At 37.9% G+C, this 26,416-nt stretch overlaps 1 protein-coding gene across 1 annotated transcript in view; it reads left to right on the top strand.

The window, feature by feature from the left end:
- The first annotated feature begins 13,647 nt into the window (after positions 1–13,647).
- Positions 13,648–26,416, top strand: part of POLQ (DNA polymerase theta) — a 133,840-nt gene continuing 121,071 nt past the window's right edge. The window contains exons 1-6 of the mRNA XM_027585028.2: positions 13,648–13,841; positions 14,317–14,496; positions 16,424–16,554; positions 17,969–18,125; positions 20,014–20,122; positions 25,458–25,677. Of these exons, the coding sequence (XP_027440829.2) occupies positions 13,664–13,841; positions 14,317–14,496; positions 16,424–16,554; positions 17,969–18,125; positions 20,014–20,122; positions 25,458–25,677 (975 nt within the window). The 5' untranslated portion in view covers positions 13,648–13,663. The remainder of the gene's footprint in view (positions 13,842–14,316; positions 14,497–16,423; positions 16,555–17,968; positions 18,126–20,013; positions 20,123–25,457; positions 25,678–26,416) is intronic.

Genomic DNA, 26,416 nt, shown 5'->3' on the forward strand with positions numbered 1-26,416 from the left:
GATTTTCCCTGTTTCACACCCAGCCTTCTTTCCCGACTGCCAGCCCTACTGAACTGCAGGGACTTGAAACCCACCATTAGAAGCACAGGTAAAAGCAGCCTTCCCCATACCCCACAATCAAGTCTAATATCTGTAATAGATCTCTCATTCTGTATCATTCATACCATTCTTCCTTCTTAATAAAACTCTAATTGACAGTCTGTTTTGGTTGACCATGGGCCTGGGTAAAATTTTGGAGTTTTGTTACTGTACCAGAAGATGTGAATAGCTTTTAGGGGTTAACAATTGGTTGCAATATCCAAGGAAGAAAACTATAAAGAGTTTTCATAGTCTCCACTCATTGCACCTTACTCATTTATGCTATTTTTCTGGCCTTTGTAGGCATAGAAATGTTTAAATGTAAGCAAATTAATGTAAAATGTAACAGCTCAGGGGTGCCTGGGTGGCTCAGTCAGTTAAGCATCCGACTCTTGGTTTCGGCTCAGGTCATGATCTCAGGGTCTTAAAATCAAGCCTGAGTCGGGCTTGCACTCAGTTCGGAATCTGCTTAAGTTTCTCTCTCCCTCCCTCTTTGCCCCTCCCCACCTCTCTCAAATAAATAAATAAATAAGTCCTTTAAAAAACGTAACAGCTTGGCAGACATGGTAAGATCAAAATGGCATGGTCAGCTGAATTATGCTAAAGGCTCCAGATTTCTTTTTAAATTATCCTCAACATATCTCTCTTTCTTTTTTTTTTTTTTTAAAAGATTTTATTTATTTATTTGAGAGAGAAAGAGAGAGAGTGCACGAGAGGGGGTAGGGTCAGAGGGAGAAGCAGACTCCCCACGGAGCAGGGAGCCAGATGTGGGACTCGATCCCGGGACTCCAGGATCATGACCCGAGCCGAAGGCAGTCGCTTAACCAACTGAGCCACCCAGGCGCCCCCATATCTCTCTTTCTTAAAGCCTACTTTGACTCCATAAGCAATCTGCCTTCAGTATAAATGCACTACACGGATGCATAATTTTCACCATTTCCACTATTACCAAAAATCACCAATATTTCTTGAATGGAGGATGGTAATAGTCGTAGAATCCATTTCCTTCCGTCTGCTTTTGCTCCTTTACATTCCTTTCTTTTTTCTCCCACATAAGACCCAGGGCCATCTTTTAAAAACATAAACTGAAATGTATTTTTCTTCCACTCTTCAGTGGTTTTCCAAAGTCCAAAGAATGAAAGTCAAACACCAGGGCTTGTAAGGCCGTGCATGATCTGGCCCTTTTCTACTTCTCATATCATCCTTTGCCAATTTCTCCCACCACTCTCCAACTTGTTGGCCTTAAGTTTTCTAGAATTCTTCAAGGTCCTTTTAAAACCAGAACGTTTGCTCACACTGGAATGTTTTTTTCTCCTCCAATATCTTCTAATGAATTTATAATAATTCTTCAGGTTTCAGTTCAAATGCTTCACCACAGAAGCCTTTCCTGATGGGTTTCTCTGTTATATGCACTCAAATATATGACCCTAAACTTTCCTTTCTCAGCGCATAATGGAAAACAACTGTTTTGTTTATTTGTGTCTGTGTGTATATACTTTCCAAACACAAAACATACATTTTTTTCTAAATGACTTATATCTGTGGAGTGTGTCTATGTGTTTTTGTTTTCCCACAAAATTAGTATCATAGTTCCTATTAAATTTTATAGGCCATTTTGTTCACTTTAATATCAAATATGAGAAATTTTGCTGTATTTTGAAGTTAATTGCTCATCAGTCTAGCTCCAACTTTCCACTCTCTAACCTCTCTAAGGCAAAGGAAATACAAGCCATCTGTACACATCATCTCCATCTCTACCACAGAACACTCAGAGCAAACAGAATTAAGCATGAGAATTACCATCTTATTGAAAAGAGGCACAATGCATTATCTTTTTACCATGATATCATGTAGCTGATATCATGAATCTAAAAACTGCACCTGTCCCAGAATAAAATGCAAAGGTAGAAAATGGCATTTTCATTGATGTCGTGGAACATCGTCAATCAGATAACCATGAATCATCATAGATCCCAATGAATCACCATGCAACCACTAGTAATGGGTTACCATGGACCATCAACATAAATCATTATGGAATCACCATGAAATTACTTTGGATCATCATGGGTCACAATGAGGAGATCCAGGAATCACCATATCCACCACTGAGCAATAGCTTTTATATAAAAATGCCTGAGAAGATCAGGAAATGGGGGGGGCGAATGTCTCTTCCAACCTCAAATTTATTCTCCTCCCTTTCCTTCCTCTCAACATACAAACTAACGTTGCCCATAGGCAGGGATAATGTCTTGTTCATCTTCTAATGCCTATCATATATTATAGGCCTGCCAATACATATTTTTTGGAGGGAGAAAGAATATTAGGAATGGAGATGTTCAGAAGTGTCAGTCTTGAAATCCTGGAACCATCATGGGTTCTTGAGCAGAGGAGAGATGAAATGGAAGAGGCATTGGGTCATTAGTATGTCTCACTAAGATTTTTAGGAATGGACTGGGTTGAGGTTCCTCAACATGAGGTGTGGTGTTGTGAAGATTAGGTCACTGTGTGTGGTAAGGGAGTGATTTTCTTTGTTGGTTGGAGACAAGGGTGGAATGGTGATCAGGGATGGGTAAATAGGCAGTTTTTTAGATCCAGAATGGAAGACACCATAATACCCAAAGAGGCATAAAGGCTAAAATCTTTGTATATAATATTGAGTCAGTTTCACTCTTGTATACCTCAACTAAAGATTTAAACCCTTTATCACGGGCCCTTAAAAATCTCTAATTTTTTTGTAATGCCCCTGTACACACCCAGGGTCCCAGCCTCTCCCACTACCTCTCCAAATGCTTTCTACCTACAAAGAGAGGCAGAAGAATATAGTAGTTAAAATCTCTGGACTCAAGTAGATCCAATCACCTCCTTGTTGAGTGATTCTGAACAAGTCATATCAACTAGTTAAGGCTCAAATAAAACTAGGATAATAACGGCCTCAGAGTAATCTACCTTCATTCATTGAACAAATATTTATAGAGCACCTACTATTTGCTAAATACTGTTCTAGGCAGTGGGAATACATCAATGTATAAAATACACGAAGACTTTGTCCTTTTGAAACTTATGTTCTAGTGGAGAGCTGGAGTGAAAGTAGACAAACAAGGCAGAACTTATAGTAGTAAAGTACGAAGCACAGAACCTAGCCCACAGAAGTCCCCAGGAGTTATGTGTAAGCATTTTTATTCAAGGCTACTGCTCCACCTCCAAAAATCTTTCTCAGGTAATACCAGCCTCCTTCTCATTTATTTAAATTTGGATATTGTTTAGAGAAAACCTCAGGATGCTAAGTACATGCAAGTTTACCACCTTATCCCAAATGGTCTCATGAAACTATGCTCGGTGTTTAAATCCAAAGATGCTTACTTGAGCAAGTTCCAGAACTTCTCTGAAATGTAGCTGCTTTTGCTTTCAATAGAAAAAATATATATTACTAATAAACTCTGTAAGTATTCTTCCTTTTAATTACTTAGTTTCTTTTTTCTATTCTTTTTTTTTCTTTGAAAATCTTGTTTTCTTTATTGTTCTTTTCAAAGAACTATTTTTTTTTGGTTGGTTGATCTCTATTGTTTCTTTGTTTTTGCTTTATCAATTTCTCCTTATCTCTACCATGACTTCTTACTATTTCTTTGAGCTTATTTTGCTGTTCTTTCAGTCTTAGGTTGGTCATCTGGATGTAGAACCTTCCTTATTTTCTATGATATATGTTTAAGGCTAAATCTTTAGCTTGGGTACCACTGTAACCTCATTCCACACATTTTGCTTTCAGTATAGATCAACGTTCTAAATATAAGTGTCTTGTATTTTCCATTGTGGCTTTTTCTTTAATCTATGACTTAAAGAAGTATGGTTTTACTTTCCGAATATATGAGTTTTTTGGGAGGAGAAAGAAAAGTTTTTTTCCCCTTCTTAATTTATAGCATTACAGTCAGGGAATGAGATCAGTGTGATATGTTTTCTTTGGTATTTGTTGAGCTTACTTTTTTGGCTTGGTTTATAGATAATTATTATAAATGTTACATTGTTACATGCATGTTTGAAATCAAAGTGCACTGCTAGGTATTTACCCAAAGGATACAAAAATACTGATTTGAAGGGACACATGCACCCCAATGTTTATAGCAGCATTATCAACAATAGCCAAATTATGCAAAGAGCCCAAATGTCCATCAACTAATGAATAGATAAAGAAGTTATGATACAGGCGCGCGCACACACACACACACACACACACACACACAAACACCACAAAATGGAATATTACTCAGCCATAAAAAATAACAAAATCTTGCCATTTGCAATGACATGGATGGAGCTAGAGTATATCATGCTAAGTGAAATAAGTCAGAGAAAGACAAGTACCATATGATTTCACTCATATGTGGATTTTAAGAAACAAAACAGATGAACATAGAGGGAAAAAGAGAGAGGCAAACCAAAGACTCTTAACTATAGAGAACAAAGTGAGGGTTGATGGAGGGAGGTGGGGAGGATGGGTTAAATGGGTGATGGGTATTAAGGAAGGCACTAGTTGTGATGAGCATTGGGTGTTATATGTAAGTGGTAAATCACTAAATTCTACCCCTCAAATTAATATTACACTATATGTTAACTAACTAGAATTTAAGTGAAAACCTGACACAAGTGTTTTTCTTATTATTTGGATGCAGAATTACATATGAAGTTTGTTCATTGTATTACTCAAAACTTTTATATCCTGATTATTTTGTCTGTTTGATCTATCAGTTTCTTAGAGAGTTATAATAAAGTCTCTTAGTATATTGGTGGATATTTTTGTTTCTCCTTTTAATTCTGTCAATTTTTGTTTTACATATTTTGACTTTTTGTTTAGAGGCTCATACTTTGTAGAAATTGGTAAAAATAATTTGTCCTCCGACTTCCTTTCTTTCTCTCCAAGTCTCTCAGTCCACCCGTGGACTTATATTCCACAAGAGGAGCTTTCACTATTTCTCTGCATGTCCCCCTCAACCCTCACCCCAATTTTTCTCTGATTCATACTTGGTCTATGAGAGTGTCTCACCTAAGATTTGAGCATTTTTCCACAGGACAGCAAAAGAGGGATATATAGTCCGATGGTAAGAGGAACCAAGGTGTGGCCGAGAAAGGTGAGGGAGAGACATGGAGAGTGTAGTTGAAAGGAATGAGATATACTCTGACCTGAATCAGGTCAAGAGGGAAGGAGGTAAGATGGGAGGTCCAGGGACCAAAGGAGGGCAGACAATTCCTGGCTGTGTTATAAGTAGTACTTAGACAGAGAAAATGATGTATAATTTCAAAATTTATTTATTTATTTATTTATTTTTAATTCCAGTATAATTAACATACAATGCTATATTACTTTCAGGTGTACAATATAGTGATTCAACAATTCTATACATTACTCAGTGCTTACCATGATAAGTATACTCTTAATCCCCTTCACCTAGTTTACCCATCTCTGCCCCCACCCACCTCACCTCTGGAAATGCAGATAAAAAATTGCTCCTGTCCATGGCTTCTCATTAGATTCCAAACCCTGTACCAGTGTCTAGAAGTGTGTATCCTTTCACTACCCCCACTTTGCTGATGAAGTCGACAAGGCTCAAAGAGCTGAAGTGAGTTGAAATTAGTTCTGCCTACCTTGACATCACAGTAACAAATTTTAAAAATGGAAGTAGTAAAAGATAAGAATGAGAGATGATTAAATAAGAAAAAGTTTGTGGGGAGGTGAGAGGAGGGATGGGGATAGCAAATATTCAAACAGTGTTAATCATAAAAGAAAAGAGGTACAAATCAGAAAATGTAAACATCTTGAGTATGGTCTCAGCTGCTGACTAGCTGCATTCTCATGGGGGAAGCCTTAGAGCACAATTTTGGAACATTGGCAGAGCTCTGGCCCTGGCAGGAAGCAGGGTGGGGGTGTACAGGGCACACTTGGACAGCTCCCATTTGCCCCAGGGCAATTCCTCAGAGAAAGGGGCAGCTTTGAGTTATCCAGGCAACTGGGGATTGGGTAATTTACCTAGTTAAAGGGATCTGGGTAGGGCAATGACAATATACACTATACATGTCTGTTTGTACAAAGTAATTAAAAGAGTGTGGTGAGGCTTCTACTTCTGGGAAGATGAAGTAGATTTATTTTTCCCTATTCTCTCTGCTAACTAAAACAAAAGCTCTGAATATTACATATAAACAATCATAAGAGGATTCTGTAAGGTGGAGAGAAGGCAGATCAGCTAAGGACCTGGGTCCTCCCAAAATTCACTATTGTGAATTTCTGGTTTTGTTTTGTTCTGCCTTATATGTCCGAAAGTGGACACTAGAAAAGCCAGCGACTCCAACATCCAATAGGCACAGACCAAACAAATGCCCCCCTCCCCCAAGCCTGCTCTCCTGTTGAAGGACCAGAAAAGGGGCAGCCAAGCAAGACAGACGTTTAGACAAAATGCACTCTACAAAGAAACTACAGCCCCACCTTTACCCTCAAGCAAGCAAAGGCTGAGTGAAAAGCCTAGATTTCCACTTTTGCCACACCATAAAAATGTATACCCTCCCTAGCTTCTTTGCACCTGGGAGGCATCATAGAAGGCTGGGAGGAGACCAGGACTTCCATCCCTGTAGGGTAGTTATAAGCACGTCTCCTCCCACACAGTGTCAGTTGAGACCAAGTGGGGAGCCTGGAGTTTTAAGCCTACCCAGGGTTAATGCGGTGTTCCTCCCCCTCCTTGCTGGGGTGGTATCAGATGAGACTTAGTAAAGAGTAAAGACTTTCATGACTTCTCAATAGTAGCAATCCCTCTTCCAACCCCCCTCAATGGAGGTGTCAGTGGAGGCCACATGGGGAGCAGTAATGATGTGTCCCTCCCCTTATCCAGGATGGAATTAACAAAGGCCCACTGGAGAACCCAATCTTTGATTCCCACCCAGTTGTAATGAGTCCCTTTCCACCCTTCTCCATGCCCCTTACCCCAGTGTCATGGGAGGCTGAGTGGAAAACCTGGACTTCCACCCCCACCGGACAGTAATAAGGTGGTTTCCCCTCCATCCACCAGACTGGTGTCAGAGGAGACCTTCTAAAATACAAGATTTAAATAAAATCCTGAGTCTTTTTTTTAAAGATTTTATTTATTTATTTGACAGAGAGAGACACAGCAAGAGAGGGAACATAAGCAGGGGGAGTGGGAGAGGGAGAAGCAGGGTTCCTGCTGAGCAGGGAGCCTGATGCAGGGCTCAATCCCAGGACCCTGGGATCATGACCTGAGCTGAAGGCAGACACTTAATGACTGAGACACCCAGGTGCCCAAGATCCTGAGTCTTATAACACAATGAACAAAATGTCCAAGTTTTAAGTGAAAATCATGTCTTACCAAGAACCAGGGAGAACTCATACTAAGTGAGACAATCAACAAATGCCAACATTGAGATGACACAGGTGTCAAATTATCTGACGAGAATTTTGAAGCAGCCATCATAAAAACTCTTCAACAAGCAATTACAAATACTCTTGAAACAAATGGAAAAAATATAAAGTTTCAGGAAAGAAATAGGAAGACTAAAAAAAGAAATAAAGATATAAAGAAGAACTAAATGAAAAATTTAGAACAAAAAAATACAATCAAAAGGAAGAAAACTCAATAGATAGGCCTAATAGCAAAATGGAGAGGACAGAGGGAAGACTTGGTGAACTTAAACAATGAAAGGTATGCAATTTCAACAACAAAGAGAAAATAGCCTGGGAAAAAAATGAACAGAACCTTATGGACCTGCGGGACAAGAAGAGATCTAACATTTGTGTCATCTGATTCCCAGAAGCAGAGAGTTGGAGAGAGGGCTGAAAAGTATTTAAAAAATGACTAAAAATATCCAGCATTTGGCAAAAATCTACATAAAAACCATAAATCTACAGGTTGAAAAGTGAACAAAACTCAAATGGATTAAACCCAAAGAAATTCAGGCAAATACATATCATAGTCAGTCTTCTAAAAACCAAAGACAGATTTGATCTTGAAAGTAGTCAGAGAGAAATGACACATTATTGAAGGGGGGTTGAAGACATTCACAGATGAAGGAAAACTAAGAGAATTTGTTACTGGCAGACCTACCCTAAAAGAATGGTTAAAGGAAGTTCTTGAAACAAGAAGGAAATGAAAAAAGAAGGACTCTAGGAAGACCAAGAAGTCAGAGAGAACACAGAGATAAAAATATGGGTAAGCACAATACATTTCCTTCTCTTGAGTTTTGTTTGATGGTTGAAGCAAAAATTATATTACTCTTTAGTGTGTTTCTCAGTGAATATAGAGAAAATATTTAACAATTATATTATAAATGGGGAAGGGTAAAGGAACATAAAGGGGATAAAGCTTCCACAATTCACTCAAAATGTCAATACCAGTTGACTTTGATAAGATATATCTATAACATACTATACATTAAGAAATTATATAAAGTGTGTAATTATAATTAATAATTATATATTATAAAATTATATCTTTATATATAATATAAATGTACAATATTACAATATAATATGATAAAGTAATTTCAGATGTAATTATATTAGGTTGAAAATAAAAGGATGATAAAGATAAAATGCAAACATTAATCAAAAGAAAGCTGGAGTGCCTATCTTAATATTAGACAGATTACAGAGCAAAGCAAATTACCAAGGGCAGAGAAGGACATCACATAAAGATAAAAGGGTCAGTCTACTAAGAACTAGTCATGCTAAATGTGTATGTACCAGACAACAAATACATGAAGCAAAAACTGATAGAACTGAAAGGAAAAATAGACAAAACAACAATTTTATTTGGAGACTTTAACACCTCTCCACAAGTAATTGATAGAATTAGATAAGATGATTAACTCCCTCAAAAAACTGCAGTAAAGATTTAGAGAAGGAATGCCTGAGAAGCCTTCAACTGTCACCAGCAGGATATGCTGTGTTAATCATAATAGTCATGATCTCTGACTCTATGGAGCTTATGTCTATGGGGGAAGACAGGTTATTACAGAGTCATGCTCAAGCATAGGTAAGTGGAATAATAAGAAAATTCAGGGTCCTATTGGAGTCAGAAAAGGCTTCTTTTTGAGGAAGCATCATTTAAGCCAAGCTCTGAAGAGTAAGTAGAAACTCTCCAAGTGAAGAAATGGATAAAAGTGCTTTAAGGAGAGGGAATAGCATTCAGCTATCCAAGGTTCGAGAAAACTTGCTCATCAAAAATAATTGTGAATCTGAATATTACAACTTGTCTTTGTCTCAAACAGCTAGACTTCCCATTGATTCTAGGGTTTTCTATGTTAAAGATACCTCAGGGGAAGATCAATCATATCTATCAATTATTGGATGCCTACTCCATGCCAAGTGTGATGCTAAGCACTTCATGTGTAATATAATTCTTACCACAAGCTGTGATAGAGGCATTTTTATGAATTCAATTTTAGAAAAGGAAAACTGAGGTTGAAAAAAGTTAATTTTGCCTAAGGTCAAAGTGTTATAAAATGGTGGCTCTGGGGTTCAAACCTAAGTCTGCCATCTTTAGTGCCTCTAGTTTGCCTCTAGCTTAGCTGCCTGACCTGCTGTGTTGGACTGAGCCATATAATTTTCATATTGAATAGGGGACATGTTACCTTCTGTTATGGACTGAATGTGTCTCCTCCAAACTCATGTTGAAATCCTGACCTTCAATGTGATCGTATTTGGAGGTGGGGGCCTTTAGGAGGAAATTAGATCATGACGGTGGAGCCCTCATGAATAGGATTAATGCTCTTAATACAAGGGGGACGCAGAGAGCTCTCTTTCTTTCGGCTATGTGAGGATACAACAACGGATTGGCACTCTGCAACCCAGAGGAGGGCTCTCATTAGAAGCTAAACATGCTGGCACTCTGGCCTTGGACTTCCAGTATCCAGAACTGTGAGAAAAAAATTTCTGCTATCTCTCTATTTTGTTATAGCCTGAACTGACTAAAACACCTATACCTCAACAATATGTCACTTGCCTTAGAAAATGGTCCAATCCAAGTCATATCCTCCAGAGATTTTCCATCATGTTTGGAGTCTCTCAGATTATGAGATAGTCATGACACTGATGAACCAAAAGAAACACTCTTGCTTTGCCCTTGCAGGTGAGGTGATACAGGAGAGGAATATCTGTGTGTCCTTGTCTTTTAAGGTTGCCATTGATGTAACCAAGGCTGTGCCCTCCATGAAAATGCACAGTGTAGCTGTGATCTTCGTAAATTGGTCCCACCTTTGGAAGGAATGAGATGGAATCCTGAAATATATTTATTTAGCAATTCATGCTCAAAAGATTGTATAATATATAATAAAAATTACACTTAAGGACATCTATGAATCACTTTAATGGTCATTTTATTAACCTGAGAAATACAGGTATGTGTAAGGTCCCCTTTATCATAAGAGAAGTCTTCCCATGGAGGATTCTGAGCTTATTAAAAATAAAATTTTACATTGTATTATGCATAGGAGTATTCTGTCTTCATGGTGATTAAATGTAAACAGAAAGGGAAGAGGAGAAAAGCAAATAAAGTGAAAGCGAGGAGAGAGAATTAGGGAAAGAGGCAATGGGGAAATGCAAAAGGAAGACAGGAGCACAAATTCACCCCCACTAGGCCTGCATTCTCTACTCTACACCAAAGCAGCTGGCCATAAGCAAATTTTCACTCATTTTTCCCATTTGTTGCTTTTGATTTGGGGAAGATTTCGTCCAAATAAGAAAAGGGGCAGGGTTGAGGGGATCAAAGAAAAAACAAAGTAGCCTCTGGAGAAGTCCTTAGAATCTATAAGGGCTAATTTTAAAACTGTACACTCCAACAGTCAAATGGTAAGCCTGGAGTGCTTGCTTCTGTGTGATCCGACTCCCTGGCCCCATCCCTACCAAACCAATCAGGAGGTTGTCCCACTAGGGCTCCTTTGGACAACTTTTCCCCAGCAGAGTACTCACCCCTTTCCCCATTTAATCAAAGGCTCTTTCTACTCTAAAAATCAAACCCTTAGGATTCCAGGTTTTACTGCTTATCTCTCTTCCTCATAGTGTGTGCTTAGTATTTACTGCACAAACAATCAATGGTATTGCCATGTGAGAAGTGGGAGAACAGTCTATATATAAATTTGGAAGTTATAAGTTGTGTACTTCCATATTCTAGTAATTTAGTCTCTTTTTTTAGGCATTCACAGTTTAGTTTTGCCACCTTTAAGTTGGCTTTCTGATGTTTTTACCTGGACCTTTGAGATTATTTCGATTTTGCTTCTATCCCCACCTGTAAGCAAGCTATTTCTACTAGTTCTTTGGGGCACTGTGGAGAAACAGGTCTTTTTCAGTTTCTTGTTGATTTAAGCCTCTTGTTAAAACCTTCTCGTGGAAGCCACCTGAATTCAAGTCTGCAGCTCCCCAAATTCCACCGGGATTATACCCAGGTTTCTCAATTCCAGCAAACCTTTTAGGAACACCTGGGGATCTTCGAAGAACTTCCAGTGCCTAGAGTCTGTCCCAGACCAATCACCTCGGTATCTCTAGGAGTAGGAGAGTAGTTTTCAAGCTCCCCAGGGTTATTCTCAAGTGTAGGTGCTGCACTTGTTCAGTTTAGAACCACTGAACTTCAAGCAGAAAATCCTCTTAATTGGCATCTCCTTTATTCTGAACACATTAGCTCCAATTAGCACAACTTGCATCCCATTTCTGATCTTGTGTATTTTCTGGCAGAGAAATATCTGATCTGCAGATTGAGATGGTAAGGCTGGAAGCTCCTCCAAATCTGGTTCTGGTGTCTAACATCCATCATTTTACTACTTCTCCATCTTTAAAAAACATCAACCCAGAGTTTAAGTTTAAAGTGGCCCAGAATTGGTATGTTTCCCAGGTAAATGGAAGAAATATGTCCAAATATTTTTCTTCTGGAAGATTTAGTTTATTTATTTTTTAAAGTAAACCCTTATTTTTAAGTAAACACAGTGGGGCTCAAACTTGTTACTGGGAGATTAAGAGTCACATGTTCTACCAACTGTGCCAGCCAGGCACCCCCTCTGGAAGATTTTAACTCAGACCTTGAAGAATTACCACAAATAAAATCCCGAGGAACACAAGCTCAGACACAATTAAAAGATGGGAAATACTTCTGGTGTATTAGCATTAATTATTACAATACCTGTTAGCATAACAAAATTTTTAAATATTTTTGAAAAGTAGCTTTCTTTTCTCTATTTATGAGTTTTTTTTTAATTAGAAACAGATGTTGAATGTTTGAAATAAACTAAGTTTGAAAATATTCTCTTGGATTTTTACTGGGATGACATAAACTATTCCTTGCATTTCCTTCCTAATTATTTTCCTCATTTGATCATAGTTCATGTAATAAAAATAGTGTGAGATTTGTGAGAGATTTTTTTGGTTTATTATTTTCCCTTAAAAATTGGAAGCAGTATTAGAACACTTAAATATCACTTTCTTTGAATAGTAGTTATTATGTGGGGGGCACTGTTCTAACCACTCTACCCATATTGATTTATTTAGTGCTCATAATAACCAAATAGTTTGCTTTATTATCCTTATCATATACACACAAAAAAGGAAGCACAAAGGGGTTAAGCAAGTTGTCTAAAATCATATAGCTAGTAAGTCTTCAAACCTAGACTGTTGGCTCCAGAATTTCACTCTTGACCTCTATGCTATACTGCATCTCAGGAAGTTCTTCCAGGACTACAATGTAAATTAGGAGTTCTTCCATTTCTTTGAGAGCACTGTTCATTTCTGCCTGAACATTAGTACAATTTTAAATTATTAATTAATTTGTTTAATGTCTGTCTCCTTCTCTAGGCTCTTTCTCTTTGAGAGCAGAAACCATTTAATGCCATTTCCCTACCATTTACCCAGATGGCTAGTACACAGAAGGTGCTCAATAAATGGTTGAGTGAATGAATGCAGAGAACGTGCATAAAAGAGAACCAGGAAAAAATGTTTCCTTCATGGAGTAATGTCTCCATCTTGTGGAATTTTAGAATATTGCCATTCAAAAACATTTTTTAAATAAGCTAGGGTTTTCACAGAATTGATTCTCAAAAGCTATTTCCCAGACTTGTACTATATGTACTTGCACACATAATTTGTAATTTTTTTTTAGTATCAATATGTTAAGAAGAGTTACTTCCCTGAGCTACCTATTACGGGCAACTCATGAAGTTAGCAAATCTTACTATTCAAAAAAGAAATAGACAAAAAGAAAGTGCTTAGGCCAGGCTGATTATAAACGCAGGTTATACATACAGAGTCATTCCCTCGCCCCCGCCCCTTGACGTAGGTGCAACTCGGCTTCTCTGACGCTAACCTACAAACGAGGCGAAAGGCTGGAGGTCTAAGACACCAGCGGAGCCGCTCCTTCCCCACGATTCTATGGTTCTCAGGTTTACTCTCACCACTGAGAACTCTATGGTTCCGGGGGCGGGCTGGGAGGCCTGAGTTTGAAAGCCGAGGCGGGAAGATAGTGGCTGCACTTGTCACCAGGCCCGGTTTCTCCGGGGCGGGAGGATGCTGGGATTATGACTTTCCCTGAATCGCCGAGAAGAGTTCGCGATGAATCTTCCGCGCTGGAGTGGGAAACGGTGGCGTTCAGCATCAGGCTCGGACTCCTCGGGAAGCGGCGGTGACGGCAGTGACAGCCCCCTGCTCCCCTCGGGGCCCGTGCTGAGTCCGCCCCCGGGCCTGGGACGCTGCTTGAAGGACCGCGGCCGACCGCGGGCCGCAGCTGCAGGTACTCCCAGGCACTTGAGGGGCCGCGGGCGAGGTGGGCAGCTCTGCCCAGCCACGTGTGGGGAGGTGTAGTTTCAGCACAGAGCTTGCGTGGTTTGCACAGCCCACTAGACTTCTACTTTCCTTTTCAGTTTGTGACTCTGGCCTAGTGTGGCAGGTCTCTTTCTGTTAGGACATGGACGTGCAGATTGGGCGACAGCCTGGTAATAATATTCAAGTGGTTTGTGGGTCTTTAGACCCTTACAGAAACAACTTCCTAGTCGGCCTGATCTAATCGCCTGTCGGGGGCTCACGCCTAATAGTGCCCGGTACTCCTTACAGATCATTATGTAGGAAGCGCTTTATGTCAGGATGTGCTTTATATAGATAGCCTCAGTCCAACACGTAGGAATTCCAAAACACAGCGGAAGACTAACAGCTGAAGTCATATGTTAGAATTAGGTTCAACTATTAATTACTTTTTTCTTTCCTGAAAGGGGAAGGCAAGCAGACAATTCCTGACGATCAAATAGACAAGTTGCTGTTGGCAAACTGGGGACTTCCTCTAGCGGTTCTGGAAAAATATCACAGTTTTGGTGTAAAAAAGATGTTTGAATGGCAGGCAGAGTGCCTTTTGCTTGGACAAGTCCTGGAAGGAAAGAATTTAGTCTATTCAGGTAATCAAATTTGTGCGCATTAATTTCTGTACTACTTTATGACATGAATATAAAGGATACCCTTGAGGTAGTTATGAAGTAGTTTAAAAAGTGAATGAAACAGTGCTTTATAGCTAGAGAAAGTCTTAAAATATGAAAAGTGGAGTCTCATCATATGCATATTTAAATTATGGAAATTCCATTATATTGGTGAGTGTGGGGAGCGAAAAAGCAATTTAAAGAGAGCTATTCTGCTTGTCTTTCCTCTTAACAGCCATGTCCCAGGAAGAGAGTGTAAGGGAAATGTAAATCTGCTCTTCCCCTGGTTGATCTCAGTTGCTTTAGAGTGTGTGAACCTTATACATTATGTATTTGTAATGTATAATGTTATATACATTGACCTCGTACAAGGTTGTATACACAAAAACATGTAATTTACCATATAGAAGACTTACATAGGCTTTCAGGGGCAACTCTGACATTCATACTTTTTAACCTTTTTGCTCACTGACTTCAGAACTTACCATTTGATAAGATGCACTTTCTTTGTATCAGTTTTTTCTGAAGTTGTGAGTCATCCAGATTTTTAATTATGGCTTCAGCCGATAGTTATCATTAGGTATAATGAGTTCAGGCTGTGGAGTCAGATTGGTTGGGTTTGAAAACTGTCACAGTTAATGCCTGTGGTAATTAACGTAGAGCATATTAATAGAAAGCATGAGAGAATGCTTAGAACAGTTGCTGGCATATAGAATGTACACAATAAATACTAACTGGTGGCAGTGGTAGAATGGCCTGACCATTTCAACTGCTTAAACCAAAACTTGAGTATCGTTCATATTTCTGGTTGCCAGCTTACATCAATTAATCACCAAGTCCAGTGTATATTATCTCAAATCTCTCTCTCTCTTTTTTATTTATTTATTTAAGAAGGAGAGAGTGCACACGAGAGCGTGAGTGCGTGGGGAGGGTCAGAAGAAGGGGGAGAGGGGGACAGAAGCAGACTCCTCCCTGAGTGTGGAGCCTGATGGGGGCTCAGTCTCACCACCCTGAGATCATGACCTGAGTGGAAATCAGGAGTCAAATGCCCCACCGACTGAGCCACACAAATATCTTGATTTTAACTACTCTCTGTTTTTAGGTACACTACCTAGTTTATTATCCTCTTTCTTGTAGATTTTGCTCATCTTCTAGATTATGCAATAGCCTTATAACTAGCTTATATTTTCTCTCTGGTTTTATTCTGCCTCTGCATGCAAAGTGGTCTTTATAGAGTACAAATATGATCTTGCCACTCCTTTTCATAAAACTCACTAGTCACTCTACATTGCTTTGAGGATAAATTCTAAATTCCTTATGTGGTGGGATTATAAAATTCTTTTTCATTTGACATGTTCACATCTCTTCTCTTACTCCTCCTGGTTTTATTTCAGGCTTACTAAATTGCTGCCCTCTGAACTTACCAGGCTTTCCTCCAGGCTTCTGCACATGCTGTTTCTTTTGCTTGGCCTTCCTTTCCTCTTCCCTTCCCTTCTCATAAGTTGCGTTTCCTTTCCATAAACTTCATTATAGCTCTTCTCTCTCAACTTCTATCATGGTTCCTACCACAGTATATTAAACTTGTTTATCTCCTTCCTCAAAGCAGGGCTTTTAATCATTCAGCACTTAAAGGAAAGGATCGGTAGATACAAGCTAGGGACTAAATATTCATCATTTATTGTTCATAAAAGGATTTGTTTAATAATTTTCTGTTTTCACTGTGAGGCTATCTAGAGTGCTGGTTTGAAGTCAGGGGCATTTAAGCGAATAAAGTTTTCAGATGCTAGTCAGGGCCTTAATGATAGGTTAGTCTAAGGCTCTGTAGTTACTGGATATGGTTTAAAACATTAATGCAGTATATCAAATATTACTTCTCTTTGTAATAACCTTGTGGAATAATATGTTTTAGCTCCTACAAGTGCTGGGAAGACTCTTGTTGCTGAATTACTTATGTTGAAGCGAGTTTTGGAAATGCGGAAGAAAGCTTTGTTTATTTTGCCCTTTGTCTCTGTGGCTAAAGAGAAGAAATACTATCTTCAGGTAATGTTCTTATACTAAGAACATTATTGTAATAAGACCTATTATTGGCAGCTGTGTTAATAAAGGTTTCTTGTATTGCATCCCAAAGTAGCTTTAAAAGTTGACCATTTATGAAGAGAAACTTTTTTATTGTATAAAGGAGAAAGGGTCATTAAATCAAAAGTTATTGAAAATTGTGTTAAAATTTATGAACTTTTCCTTAGGAAGTAAACAGAATACTTCAATTAGTATCTAAACATATAAATTAAAATACAGCATTTTAACTGAATAGTAGAATTAGAGTGAAGCATGGAAAGGAGAGTGTTTGAAGAAACATATCCTACCCTAACTGAGGGCCATTTGGGAGTAGTTAGGGGAAGAAGAACAAGATCCATTGGTGCGTAGGTAAAGCTTCAGGCCTGTGGTCTGTTCTGCAAAAATGAATAATAATATTTTTCATTTGTATGCTACTCACTGGTTTTTAAGGCATTTTTACAAATAACAGTGTTTCATTAAATAGAATACATTTACTGTTGTGATTTCTGCAGTGAAAAAATATGTTGGAATGGCAAGACTGTTATACTGGTAGTCAAAAAATCTGGGTTCTAGTCCCAGTTTTGCCATTAACTATATCTTCAGGCCAGGCACATAATCTCCTGGACCTCAGTATTTTCATTGGTAAAATGAGGATTTTAACCCTAATACTATGGGTTAACTCAGTAACATTCAGAAACATTTTATTGAATGAACAGCTCTAAAGTTCTATGGTTCTATAAATCTTTTTAACAGTTATTTCAGAGGCCAAATAGCCAACAAAGCTGGTCCTACATGGTAACATCCTCTCAACTTAGACCAAAGTAACAAAATGATGAAAGGATCCTTTTTATTGAGAAGGTATGTTAGTTAAAGTTAAACTACAAAAAAAAAAAAAAAAAAATTTAACATCAAGGTCCCACTGTATTGGACTTTTGAAAACTTCTATTGTATAAAAAATTGTGGGATAATGAGAATAATTTTTTCATGAAGTATAAATTTGTTTCTTAAAATGTTACATTTGTGTTTTAAAAAAGAGCTAGTTTCTTGCATGTTCATTAGATTAAAAATTTAGTGCTTAAGGTAGTTTTCTTCCAATTTTAATTTCTATAAATAACTTGGAAGTGCTGTATTAATGTAATCGTTAAAATGGCATACTTCTGTTTGACTCTGTCTTAACAGAAAATCTCTGTTCTGAGTTTTGTCAGTTCTCAACTTCATATTTTTAGCATGTGATACTAAAAAAAAAAACCCAAAAAACAGTGTGTCCTGGCCAGGAACAACCAACAGTAATCTAATAAATATCTTTGGATTCTTATGTCTGTATTCTGGGATAGAACCAATCTACAATTCATGAATTTCAAGTATTTTTACTTGTGTTATTCCTTTTTACTCAATTCAGAGTCTGTTTCAGGAAGTAGGAATAAATGTGGACGGTTATATGGGCAGTGCCTCTCCAACAGGGCATTTCTCTTCCTTGGATATTGCTGTCTGCACAATTGAGAGAGCCAATGGTCTGATCAATCGCCTCATAGAGGAAAATAAGATGGATCTATTAGGTAAGAAAAGTAGGAAATAAGCAAATATTTTCTGTTGCTAATTTTTGATGGAATGGAGTGGAGCTGTTGTGATTTCTGTACGTCCCATTTTTTTCTTATTATCTGTCACCTACTTACGGAGTTGAGAATTGGCATCTGTAATGTTAGGAACTCTGTGTTTAAAAAAAAAAAAAAAGTTTTTTGTCCTGCTTGCTGTTATTGACTATTTCCCTGTATGTTTGCACTTTATAAAACACAGAGGATATCCTTGAGCCCTCAAGTCATTTCTCATTGCTTCTTTTCTGTCTAAACTTTACTGGGAATAGAAGGAAGCATGCTGGGGCTGGTTCTGCCATATCTGCAGTTACTATGTATTCATTATCATATTCTGGTGCTAGGATATCTAGATTTGGCCTTTACTTAGAGGTTACCATTTAGCAGGGAAATGGTATGGAGCTATAGAAGCTGACATTGTATATGAGTTTGGAACTCTGGGAAGGTTTTCTACCTTAATACTTTTTTTTTTTTTTTAACCACTTAGGAAAGTCTAGGTAGAGGTAGCAACAGGAAGAGAATGATTATAACAGCAGAAGCAGCAACTCATATCAGTTAGCTACTCACTGAGATCCTGGTGAACTTAAATGGTAAAGTTGGGTAGGGTAGGAGTGGGGAATGAAATCAAAGATTAACAAGACATGGCTCTACTCTATAAAGCTTAGAGAGAGAAATCACATTCATCAGTTTGTATCAGAATTGTCTTATCACTTGTAACTGCATTGGATTTTAAATATCTCAAGGATTGCAATAGAATCTTATTAAATGTGATATCCAATATACCTAGCACAGTGCCTGGCACAGATATTTTTTGAACGACTGAGTGAGTAAACTGAAATAACTTATCATGCCATATGATTTTTGAGATAGCTTACTGATGAGGCAAAGGAGCATCATGTGCCATTAGAACATGGGTCTGAAAGATCTTCATTTAGGTGGGGAGGCTTTGTCGGGGGGATACCAGTGCCTGTGAAAACCATGATCTTATGACTGTGTTTAAAGAAGGCATTGGTTGGTACTAACTTTTCAGTAATTCTTGAGCATTATTCCAAGTGCATAGACTGGTTTGATTCTCCAAGTAGTGGAGAAGAGGATTCTGGTAGACAAAACATACTGATGTTTTGTGGTAGAGTGACTCATTACCTATCATCATCAAACAAAAACATCCCTTAAAATCATTTCTTTCTTCTTGATCTGATTTTGTCTGTCTGTCTGTCTGTCTGTCTTCTTTTTTTTTTTTAAAGATTTTATTTATTTGACAGAGAGAGACACAGCGAGAGACACACAAGCAGGGGGGAGTGAGAGAGGGAGAAGCAGGCTTCCCACCGAGCAGGGAGCCCGATGTGGGGCTCCATCCCAGGACCCCGGGATCATGACCTGAGCCGAAAGCAGATGCTTAACGACTGAGTCACCCAGGCACCCCTGATTTTGTTTTTCTAAGCAACTTTCTAACATCAGTATGGTTGGTTGCCCTGGTTGTTTTCCCCCATAGAAAAGTCAATACACTGAATAACTGTCCTAGCATGTATTTGATATCTCATTGTACATGTATTTCTACAAGGTTGCCAACAAAGAAGTATCTGAGTAATGAGAGGCAGTTTCCTCTGAGTTAGGTAATCATTGATTTTTAGATCCAGAATTCATTACAGTAGGACCACTTACGATGTCTGAAATGTCTTGAGAAAGGATTGTCCATTATGTGAAATCTGATTTTTGTTTTATGGTTAGAAATTTGTATCACCTGCAATATACTGTAGAAATGACAGCTACTTACTATATAAGATACTGAGTCTTTTAAAATTTTTCTTGAAATTGTGAAATTTTGTAAAACCTAATATCTGGATAATCTCTTTAGGAATGGTGGTTGTGGATGAATTGCATATGCTGGGAGACTCTCACCGAGGGTATCTGCTGGAACTTTTGCTCACTAAGATTTGCTATATTACTCACAAGTCAGCATCTTGGTGAGTACCTGAAATAACTGAGTTCCTGAGATTCTAAGCAGTGTTGAGAAAGTGTTTGCAGAAGTGCGTAGTAAGTATGAATTAAATAAATTAAAGAAGAATAATACCTATTTAGGACAAACTCATGTACAGCAGTTCATTTTTGTTCCAAAAGAAGTACTTAAGACTGAGAGTGATTTTAGATGATTTTGTAAACATTTTAAAATTTCGGATTGTTCTCCACTTTTATGATAAAATTTTAAAAATCCAGTTTTGTATTTGTCAGTTATATATCATTCTATTTAAGCAGTCAAGGCTAATTTTGAAAAATAACATTTCTTCATCCCCCTTCCCAGAGGCAACTACTTTCAACTCTTACAGCTTTTATTTTTTTTCCCTTTAAATTTTTTTATTGTTATGTTAATCACCATACATTACATGATTAGTTTTTGATGTAGTGTTCCATGATTCCTTGTGCATAACACCCAGTGCTCCACGCAGAATGTGCCCTCTTTAATACCCATCACCAGGCTAACCCATCCCCCCACCCCTCTCCCCTCTAGAACCCTCAGTTTGTTTTTCAGAGTCCATTGTCTCTCATGGTTGGTCTCCCCCTCCGATTTCCCCCCTTCATTCTTCCCCTCCTGCTATCTTCTTTTTTTTTTTTTCTTAATATATATATTGCATTATTTGTTTTAGAGGTGCAGACCTGTGATTCAACCTGCACAATTCACAGCGCTCACCATAACACATACCCTCCCCAATGTCTATCACCCAGCCACCCCATCCCTCCCACCCCACCCCCAGTCCAGCAACCCTCAGTTTGTTTCCTGAGATTAAGAATTCCTCATATCAGTGAGATCATATGATACATGTCTTTCTCTGATTGACTTATTTCACTCAGCATAACACCCTCCAGTTCCATCCACGTCATTGCAAATGGCAAGATCTCATTCCTTTTGATGGCTGCATAATATTCCATTGTATATATATACACCACATCTTCTTTATCCATTCATCTATCGATGGACATCTTGGCTCTTTCCACAGTTTGGCTATTGTGGACATTGCTGCTATAAACATCGGGGTGCAGGTACCCCTTCGGATCCCTACATTTGTATCTTTGGGGTAAATACCCAGTAGTGCAATTGCTGGATTGTATGGTAGCTCTATTTTCAACTTTTTGAGGAACCTCCATACTGTTTTCCAGAGTGGTTGCACCAGCTTGCATTCCCACCAACAGTGTAGGAGGGTTCCCGTTTCTCCGCATCCCCGCCAACATCTGTCATTTCCTGACTTGTTAATTTTAGCCATTCTGACTGGTGTGAGGTGGTATCTCACTGAGGTTTCGATTTGGATTTCCCTGATGCTGAGCGATGTTGAGCACTTTTTCATGTGTCTGTTGGCCATTTGGATGTCTTTGGAAAAATGTCTGTTCATGTCTTCTGCCCATTTCTTGATTGGATTATTTGTTCTTTGGGTGTTGAGTTGGATAAGTTCTTTATAGATTTTGGATACTAGCCCTTTATCTGATATGTCATTTGCAAATATCTTCTCCCATTCTGTCGGTTGTCTTTTTGTTTTGTAGACTGTTTCTTTTGCTGTGCAAAAGCTTTTTATCTTGATGAAATCCCAATAGTTCATTTTTGCCCTTGCTTCCCTTGCCTTTGGTGATGTTTCTAGGAAGAAGTTGCTGTGGCTGAGGTCGAAGAGGTTGCTGCCTGTGTTCTCCTTTAGGATTTTGATGATCCTAAAGAGCTTCCTCACGTTTAGGTCTTTCAACCATTTTGAGTCTATTTTTGTGTGTGGTGTAAGGAAATGGTCCAGTTTCATTCTTCTGCATGTGGCTGTCCAATTTTCCCAACACCATTTGTTGAAGAGACTTGTCTTTTTTCCATTGGATGGTCTTTCCTGCTTTGCCGAAGATTAGTTGACCATAGAGTTGAGGGTCCATTTCTGGGCTCTCTGTTCTGTTCCATTGATCTATGTGTCTGTTTTTGTGCCAGTACCATACTGTCTTGATGATGACAGCTTTGTAATAGAGCTGGAAGTCCGGAATTGTGACGCCGCCAGCTTTGCTTTTCTTTTTCAACATTCCTCTGGCTATTCGGGGTCTTTTCTGGTTCGATACAAATTTTAGGATTATTTGTTCCATTTCTTTGCAAAAAGTGGATGGTATTTTGATGGGGATTGCATTGAATGTGTAGATTGCTCTAGGTAGCATTGACATCTTCACAATGTTTGTTCTTCCAATCCATGAGCATGGAACGTTTTTCCATTTCTTTGTGTCTTCTTCAATTTCTTTCCTGAGTATTTTATAGTTTTCTGAGTACAGATCCTTTGCCTCTTTGGTTAGATTTATTCCTGGGTATCTTATGGTTTTGGGTGCAATTGTAAATGGGATCGACTCCTTAATTTCTCTCTCTGCTGTCTTGTTGGTGTATAGGAATGCCACTGATTTCTGTGCATTTATTTTATATCCTGCCACTTTACTGAATTCCTTTATGAGTTCTAGCAGTTTTGGGGTGGAGTCTTTTGGGTTTTCCACATAAAGTATCATAGCATTTGCAAAGAGTGAGAGTTTGACTTCTTCTTTGCCTATTTGGATGCCTTTGATTTCTTTTTGTTGTCTGATTGCTGTGGCTAGGACTTCTAATACTATGTTGAATAGCAGTGGTGATAGTGGACATCCCTGCCACGTTCCTGACCTCAGGGAGAAAGCTCTCAGTTTTTCCCCATTGAGAATGATATTCGCTGTAGGTTTTTCATAGATGGCTTTTATGATATTGAGGTATGTACCCTCTATCCCTATACTCTGAAGAGTTTTGATCAAGAAAGGATGCTGTACTTCGTCAAATGCTTTTTCTGCATCTATTGAGAGGATCATATGATTCTTGTTCTTTCTTTTGTTAATGTATTGTATCACGTTGATTGATTTGCGGATGTTGAACCAACCTTGCAGCGCAGAGATAAATCCCACTTGGTCGTGGTGAATAATCCTTTTTAATGTACTGTTGGATCCTATTGGCTAGTATTTTGGTGAGAATTTTTGTATCCATGTTCATCAAGGATATTGGTCTGTAATTCTCCTTTTTGATGGGGTCTTTGTCTGGTTTTGGGATCAAGGTAATGGTGGCCTCATAAAACGAGTTTGGAAGTTTTCCTTCCGTTTCTATTTTTTGGAACAGTTTGAGGAGAATAGGTATTAATTCTTCTTGAAATGTTTGGTAGAATTCCCCTGGGAAGCCATTCAACTCTTACAGCTTTTAAAAAATTTATTTACAGTGTTATTTCTAAATGTAGCCACTTGTGTTTTTAGTTTTACACATTATATTTTGACTACTTACTATGAAAGATGAAGATCTAGCTCTTCTCTAAAATCTTTACTCACCCAACCCAATCTCCTCCCACCTGACCCCACAGTCTCTCTTTGTCCTCTCATCATTCTTCCCATTCTCCAAATACTGTTATGCCATAATTTTGCTCATATCAGTATTTAGTGTTACACTGTTAGGACTATATAAATGCCTTTGCCAACTGAGTCATGTAGTATATTATGATTACTTTTACCTTCTAAATAACTTTTTGTTTTTTCTGAAATTAATAAATATCTTTTTTGTTTGATGGCTTGGTTTTCTCTGTCCTTTTCACTGATTGATCCCCAGCCTCTTTCCCCCTTATGTAAATCTCCATCCAATATGTTCTGACACATTTGCTATTCTACCAAATTCATCTTGAAATTTCTCCAAAAGACTTCTGAATTGTTCTAATCTGGTTATATGGGTAAACTATATATGTGCTGCATAGTACTTATTTTAGGATCTTTCTTTATCATTTATTCCTATTGCTTTTTGCTTGAGTCAGAGTCCCCCTTTTTTGGATAACATATTTTTTTCTTGATTTACTTCCTCATTTTGGTGGGGACATCTTCCAGGATGTTCCACTTTATTTTAGTGTACAGTCTATTCATACGATTTTTTTGAAAGTTTGCATATCTGAAAATGCCTTACAGTTATTTCATAGATTGTCCAGGTATAGAAGTCAAGGTTTTAAATATTTTTCCTTTAGTTTTTAAGACCTTACTTCATTCTCTTGTTACTGTTGAGAAATCCAAAGCCATGCTTATCCTTTATCCTTTGTATAAAATTTTTTAATTCTCTCCGGGAGTTTTTAGGGGCTCCTTTTCTTCCTCAGTGTTGTGAAATTTCACACCGATACGTCTTGGTGTTTCATTTTCGTTCATTGTGCTTGTTGCTCAATAGATTCTTTCAGTCTGGGAGCTCTTATGTTTCAGTTTAGGGAGATTTAACACCTCTTTTTCAGTATATGAGAAAACATGGAGATAATTATCTATATACCAAATGAGTAGGGATATAGAAGAGATGACTAGTGCAATTAGCAAATTTGACCTAATGGATGTATGTAGAAGAATTGCCAAATAAAAGCAGAATATATGTTCTTTTCAGTGTACATAATAAAACATTGCTCTATGCTGGGCCATAAAGCAATATATTTTAAAGGATTTAAGTAATTTAAAATATATCCTCTGACAAATGGAATTAAACTAAAAAATAAGTATAGGAGAGGCATATGTCCCCTGGAAATTGGGAAATAGACTTTTACCCATTTTTGGGTCAAAAAAGTAATCAGAGTACAAATTGGAAGATAGTTTGAATTGAAAGTATATCATCTAACAAAACTTGTGAAATGCAGTTTAAGTTTAAAGGGGAATTGATAGTATAAAATGCATGTATTACTGAAGAAGAGAGACTGAAAAATTAATGTATTATTCATCTCAAGAACTTAGAATAGTAAAATAATGCCACAGAAAGTAGAAGGAAAGAAATAATAAAGACAAGAGCAAAAATTAATGAAAGAGGAAAGTCATTATCCAGAACATTCGAACAGTTCTGCAAATCAAGAAGAAAAAACTCAATATATCAATGGGCAAGCACCTTCAACAGGCATTTATAAGATGGTATCCAAATAGTCCATAAACATGAAATGATACTTAATCTCATTAGTAATCAAGGCAATGTAAACTACTTCTTCAAAGAGATATTACCACACATTCTCCAAAATGGCTAGTGTTAAAAAGATTGGCAGTACTAAGTGGTGACAAGATGTGGAACAATAAAACACACATGGATCATGGGGATACTTTAGTACAATCTCTTCGGAAAACAGTTTGACATCAATAAAATTGAAGATGATCTATAACCCAGTAATTTTACTTCTAGTTGTATACCTTAAAAATGTATGGATGTATGGACCCAAGGACATGACCAAAAATACTGTTAGCAGCACTATTTATAACTATGTATCTCTGAACATCATTTTCATTTGTTTTCCACAGCCAGGCAAATTTAGCCAGTCCTCTATCTAACGCCGTGCAGATTGTTGGCATGAGCGCTACTCTTCCTAATTTGGAGATTGTAGCTTCCTGGTTGAATGCTGAACTCTACCACACCAACTTTCGTCCTGTACCACTGTTAGAGTCAGTAAAAATTGGAAATTCTATATATGACTCTTCAATGAAGCTTGTGAGGGAATTTCATCCCAATCTACAAGTGAAGGTAAGTCAGTATTTTTACATCGCTGCTCCTAGTATTTTGCGTCTGACTGCATTTTCTAGAAGTTAACATTTTTTTGAGATATAAATTAGGGGTTGCAGTGTAGTTGAATATGCTTTACATATCCATTAGAAGGATTATTAATATTAAGCTAATGGTTTCATCTTAAATAATTGGTGGTGATGGTGAGAGAAGAAATATATTTGTGCCTTCAATTTATTTATTTTTTTGAAGGTTTTATTTATTTATTTGACACAGAGAGAGAGAGAGAGCACAAGCAGGGGGAGAGACAGTCAGAGGCAGAGGGAGAATCAGGCTCCCCGCTAAGCAGGGAGCCCGATGCAGGGCTTGAACCCAGGACCCCGGGATCATGACCAGAGCCAAAGGCAGATGCTTAACTGAATGAGCCACCCAGGTGCCCCAGTTGTGCCTTCAATTTAAATGATTATCTTTTCCAATAAGTATAATAAAAGATAATATAAATAATAAAAAATACCTAATTTTGTAGATTTTTCTTTTTAACCGGGAAAAGATTTTCTTATGGCTTAGTTTACACTAAGCCCTAATGTGGAAAATTAACTTTTGTTAAGTAGTAGGTATAATATATAGTAAAAGGGAAAAACATCATTTTTAGAGTCAGACCTACCTCTGATACATAATAGAGCACTTGATATGGCTGATATTACTTGAATCACAAAACCTCTCTGAATATACTATCTTCATCTAGACAGTGGGATGTAAT

The sequence above is a fragment of the Zalophus californianus genome, chromosome 1 (genome assembly GCF_009762305.2).
Source record: "Zalophus californianus isolate mZalCal1 chromosome 1, mZalCal1.pri.v2, whole genome shotgun sequence".
NCBI lineage: Eukaryota > Metazoa > Chordata > Mammalia > Carnivora > Otariidae > Zalophus > Zalophus californianus.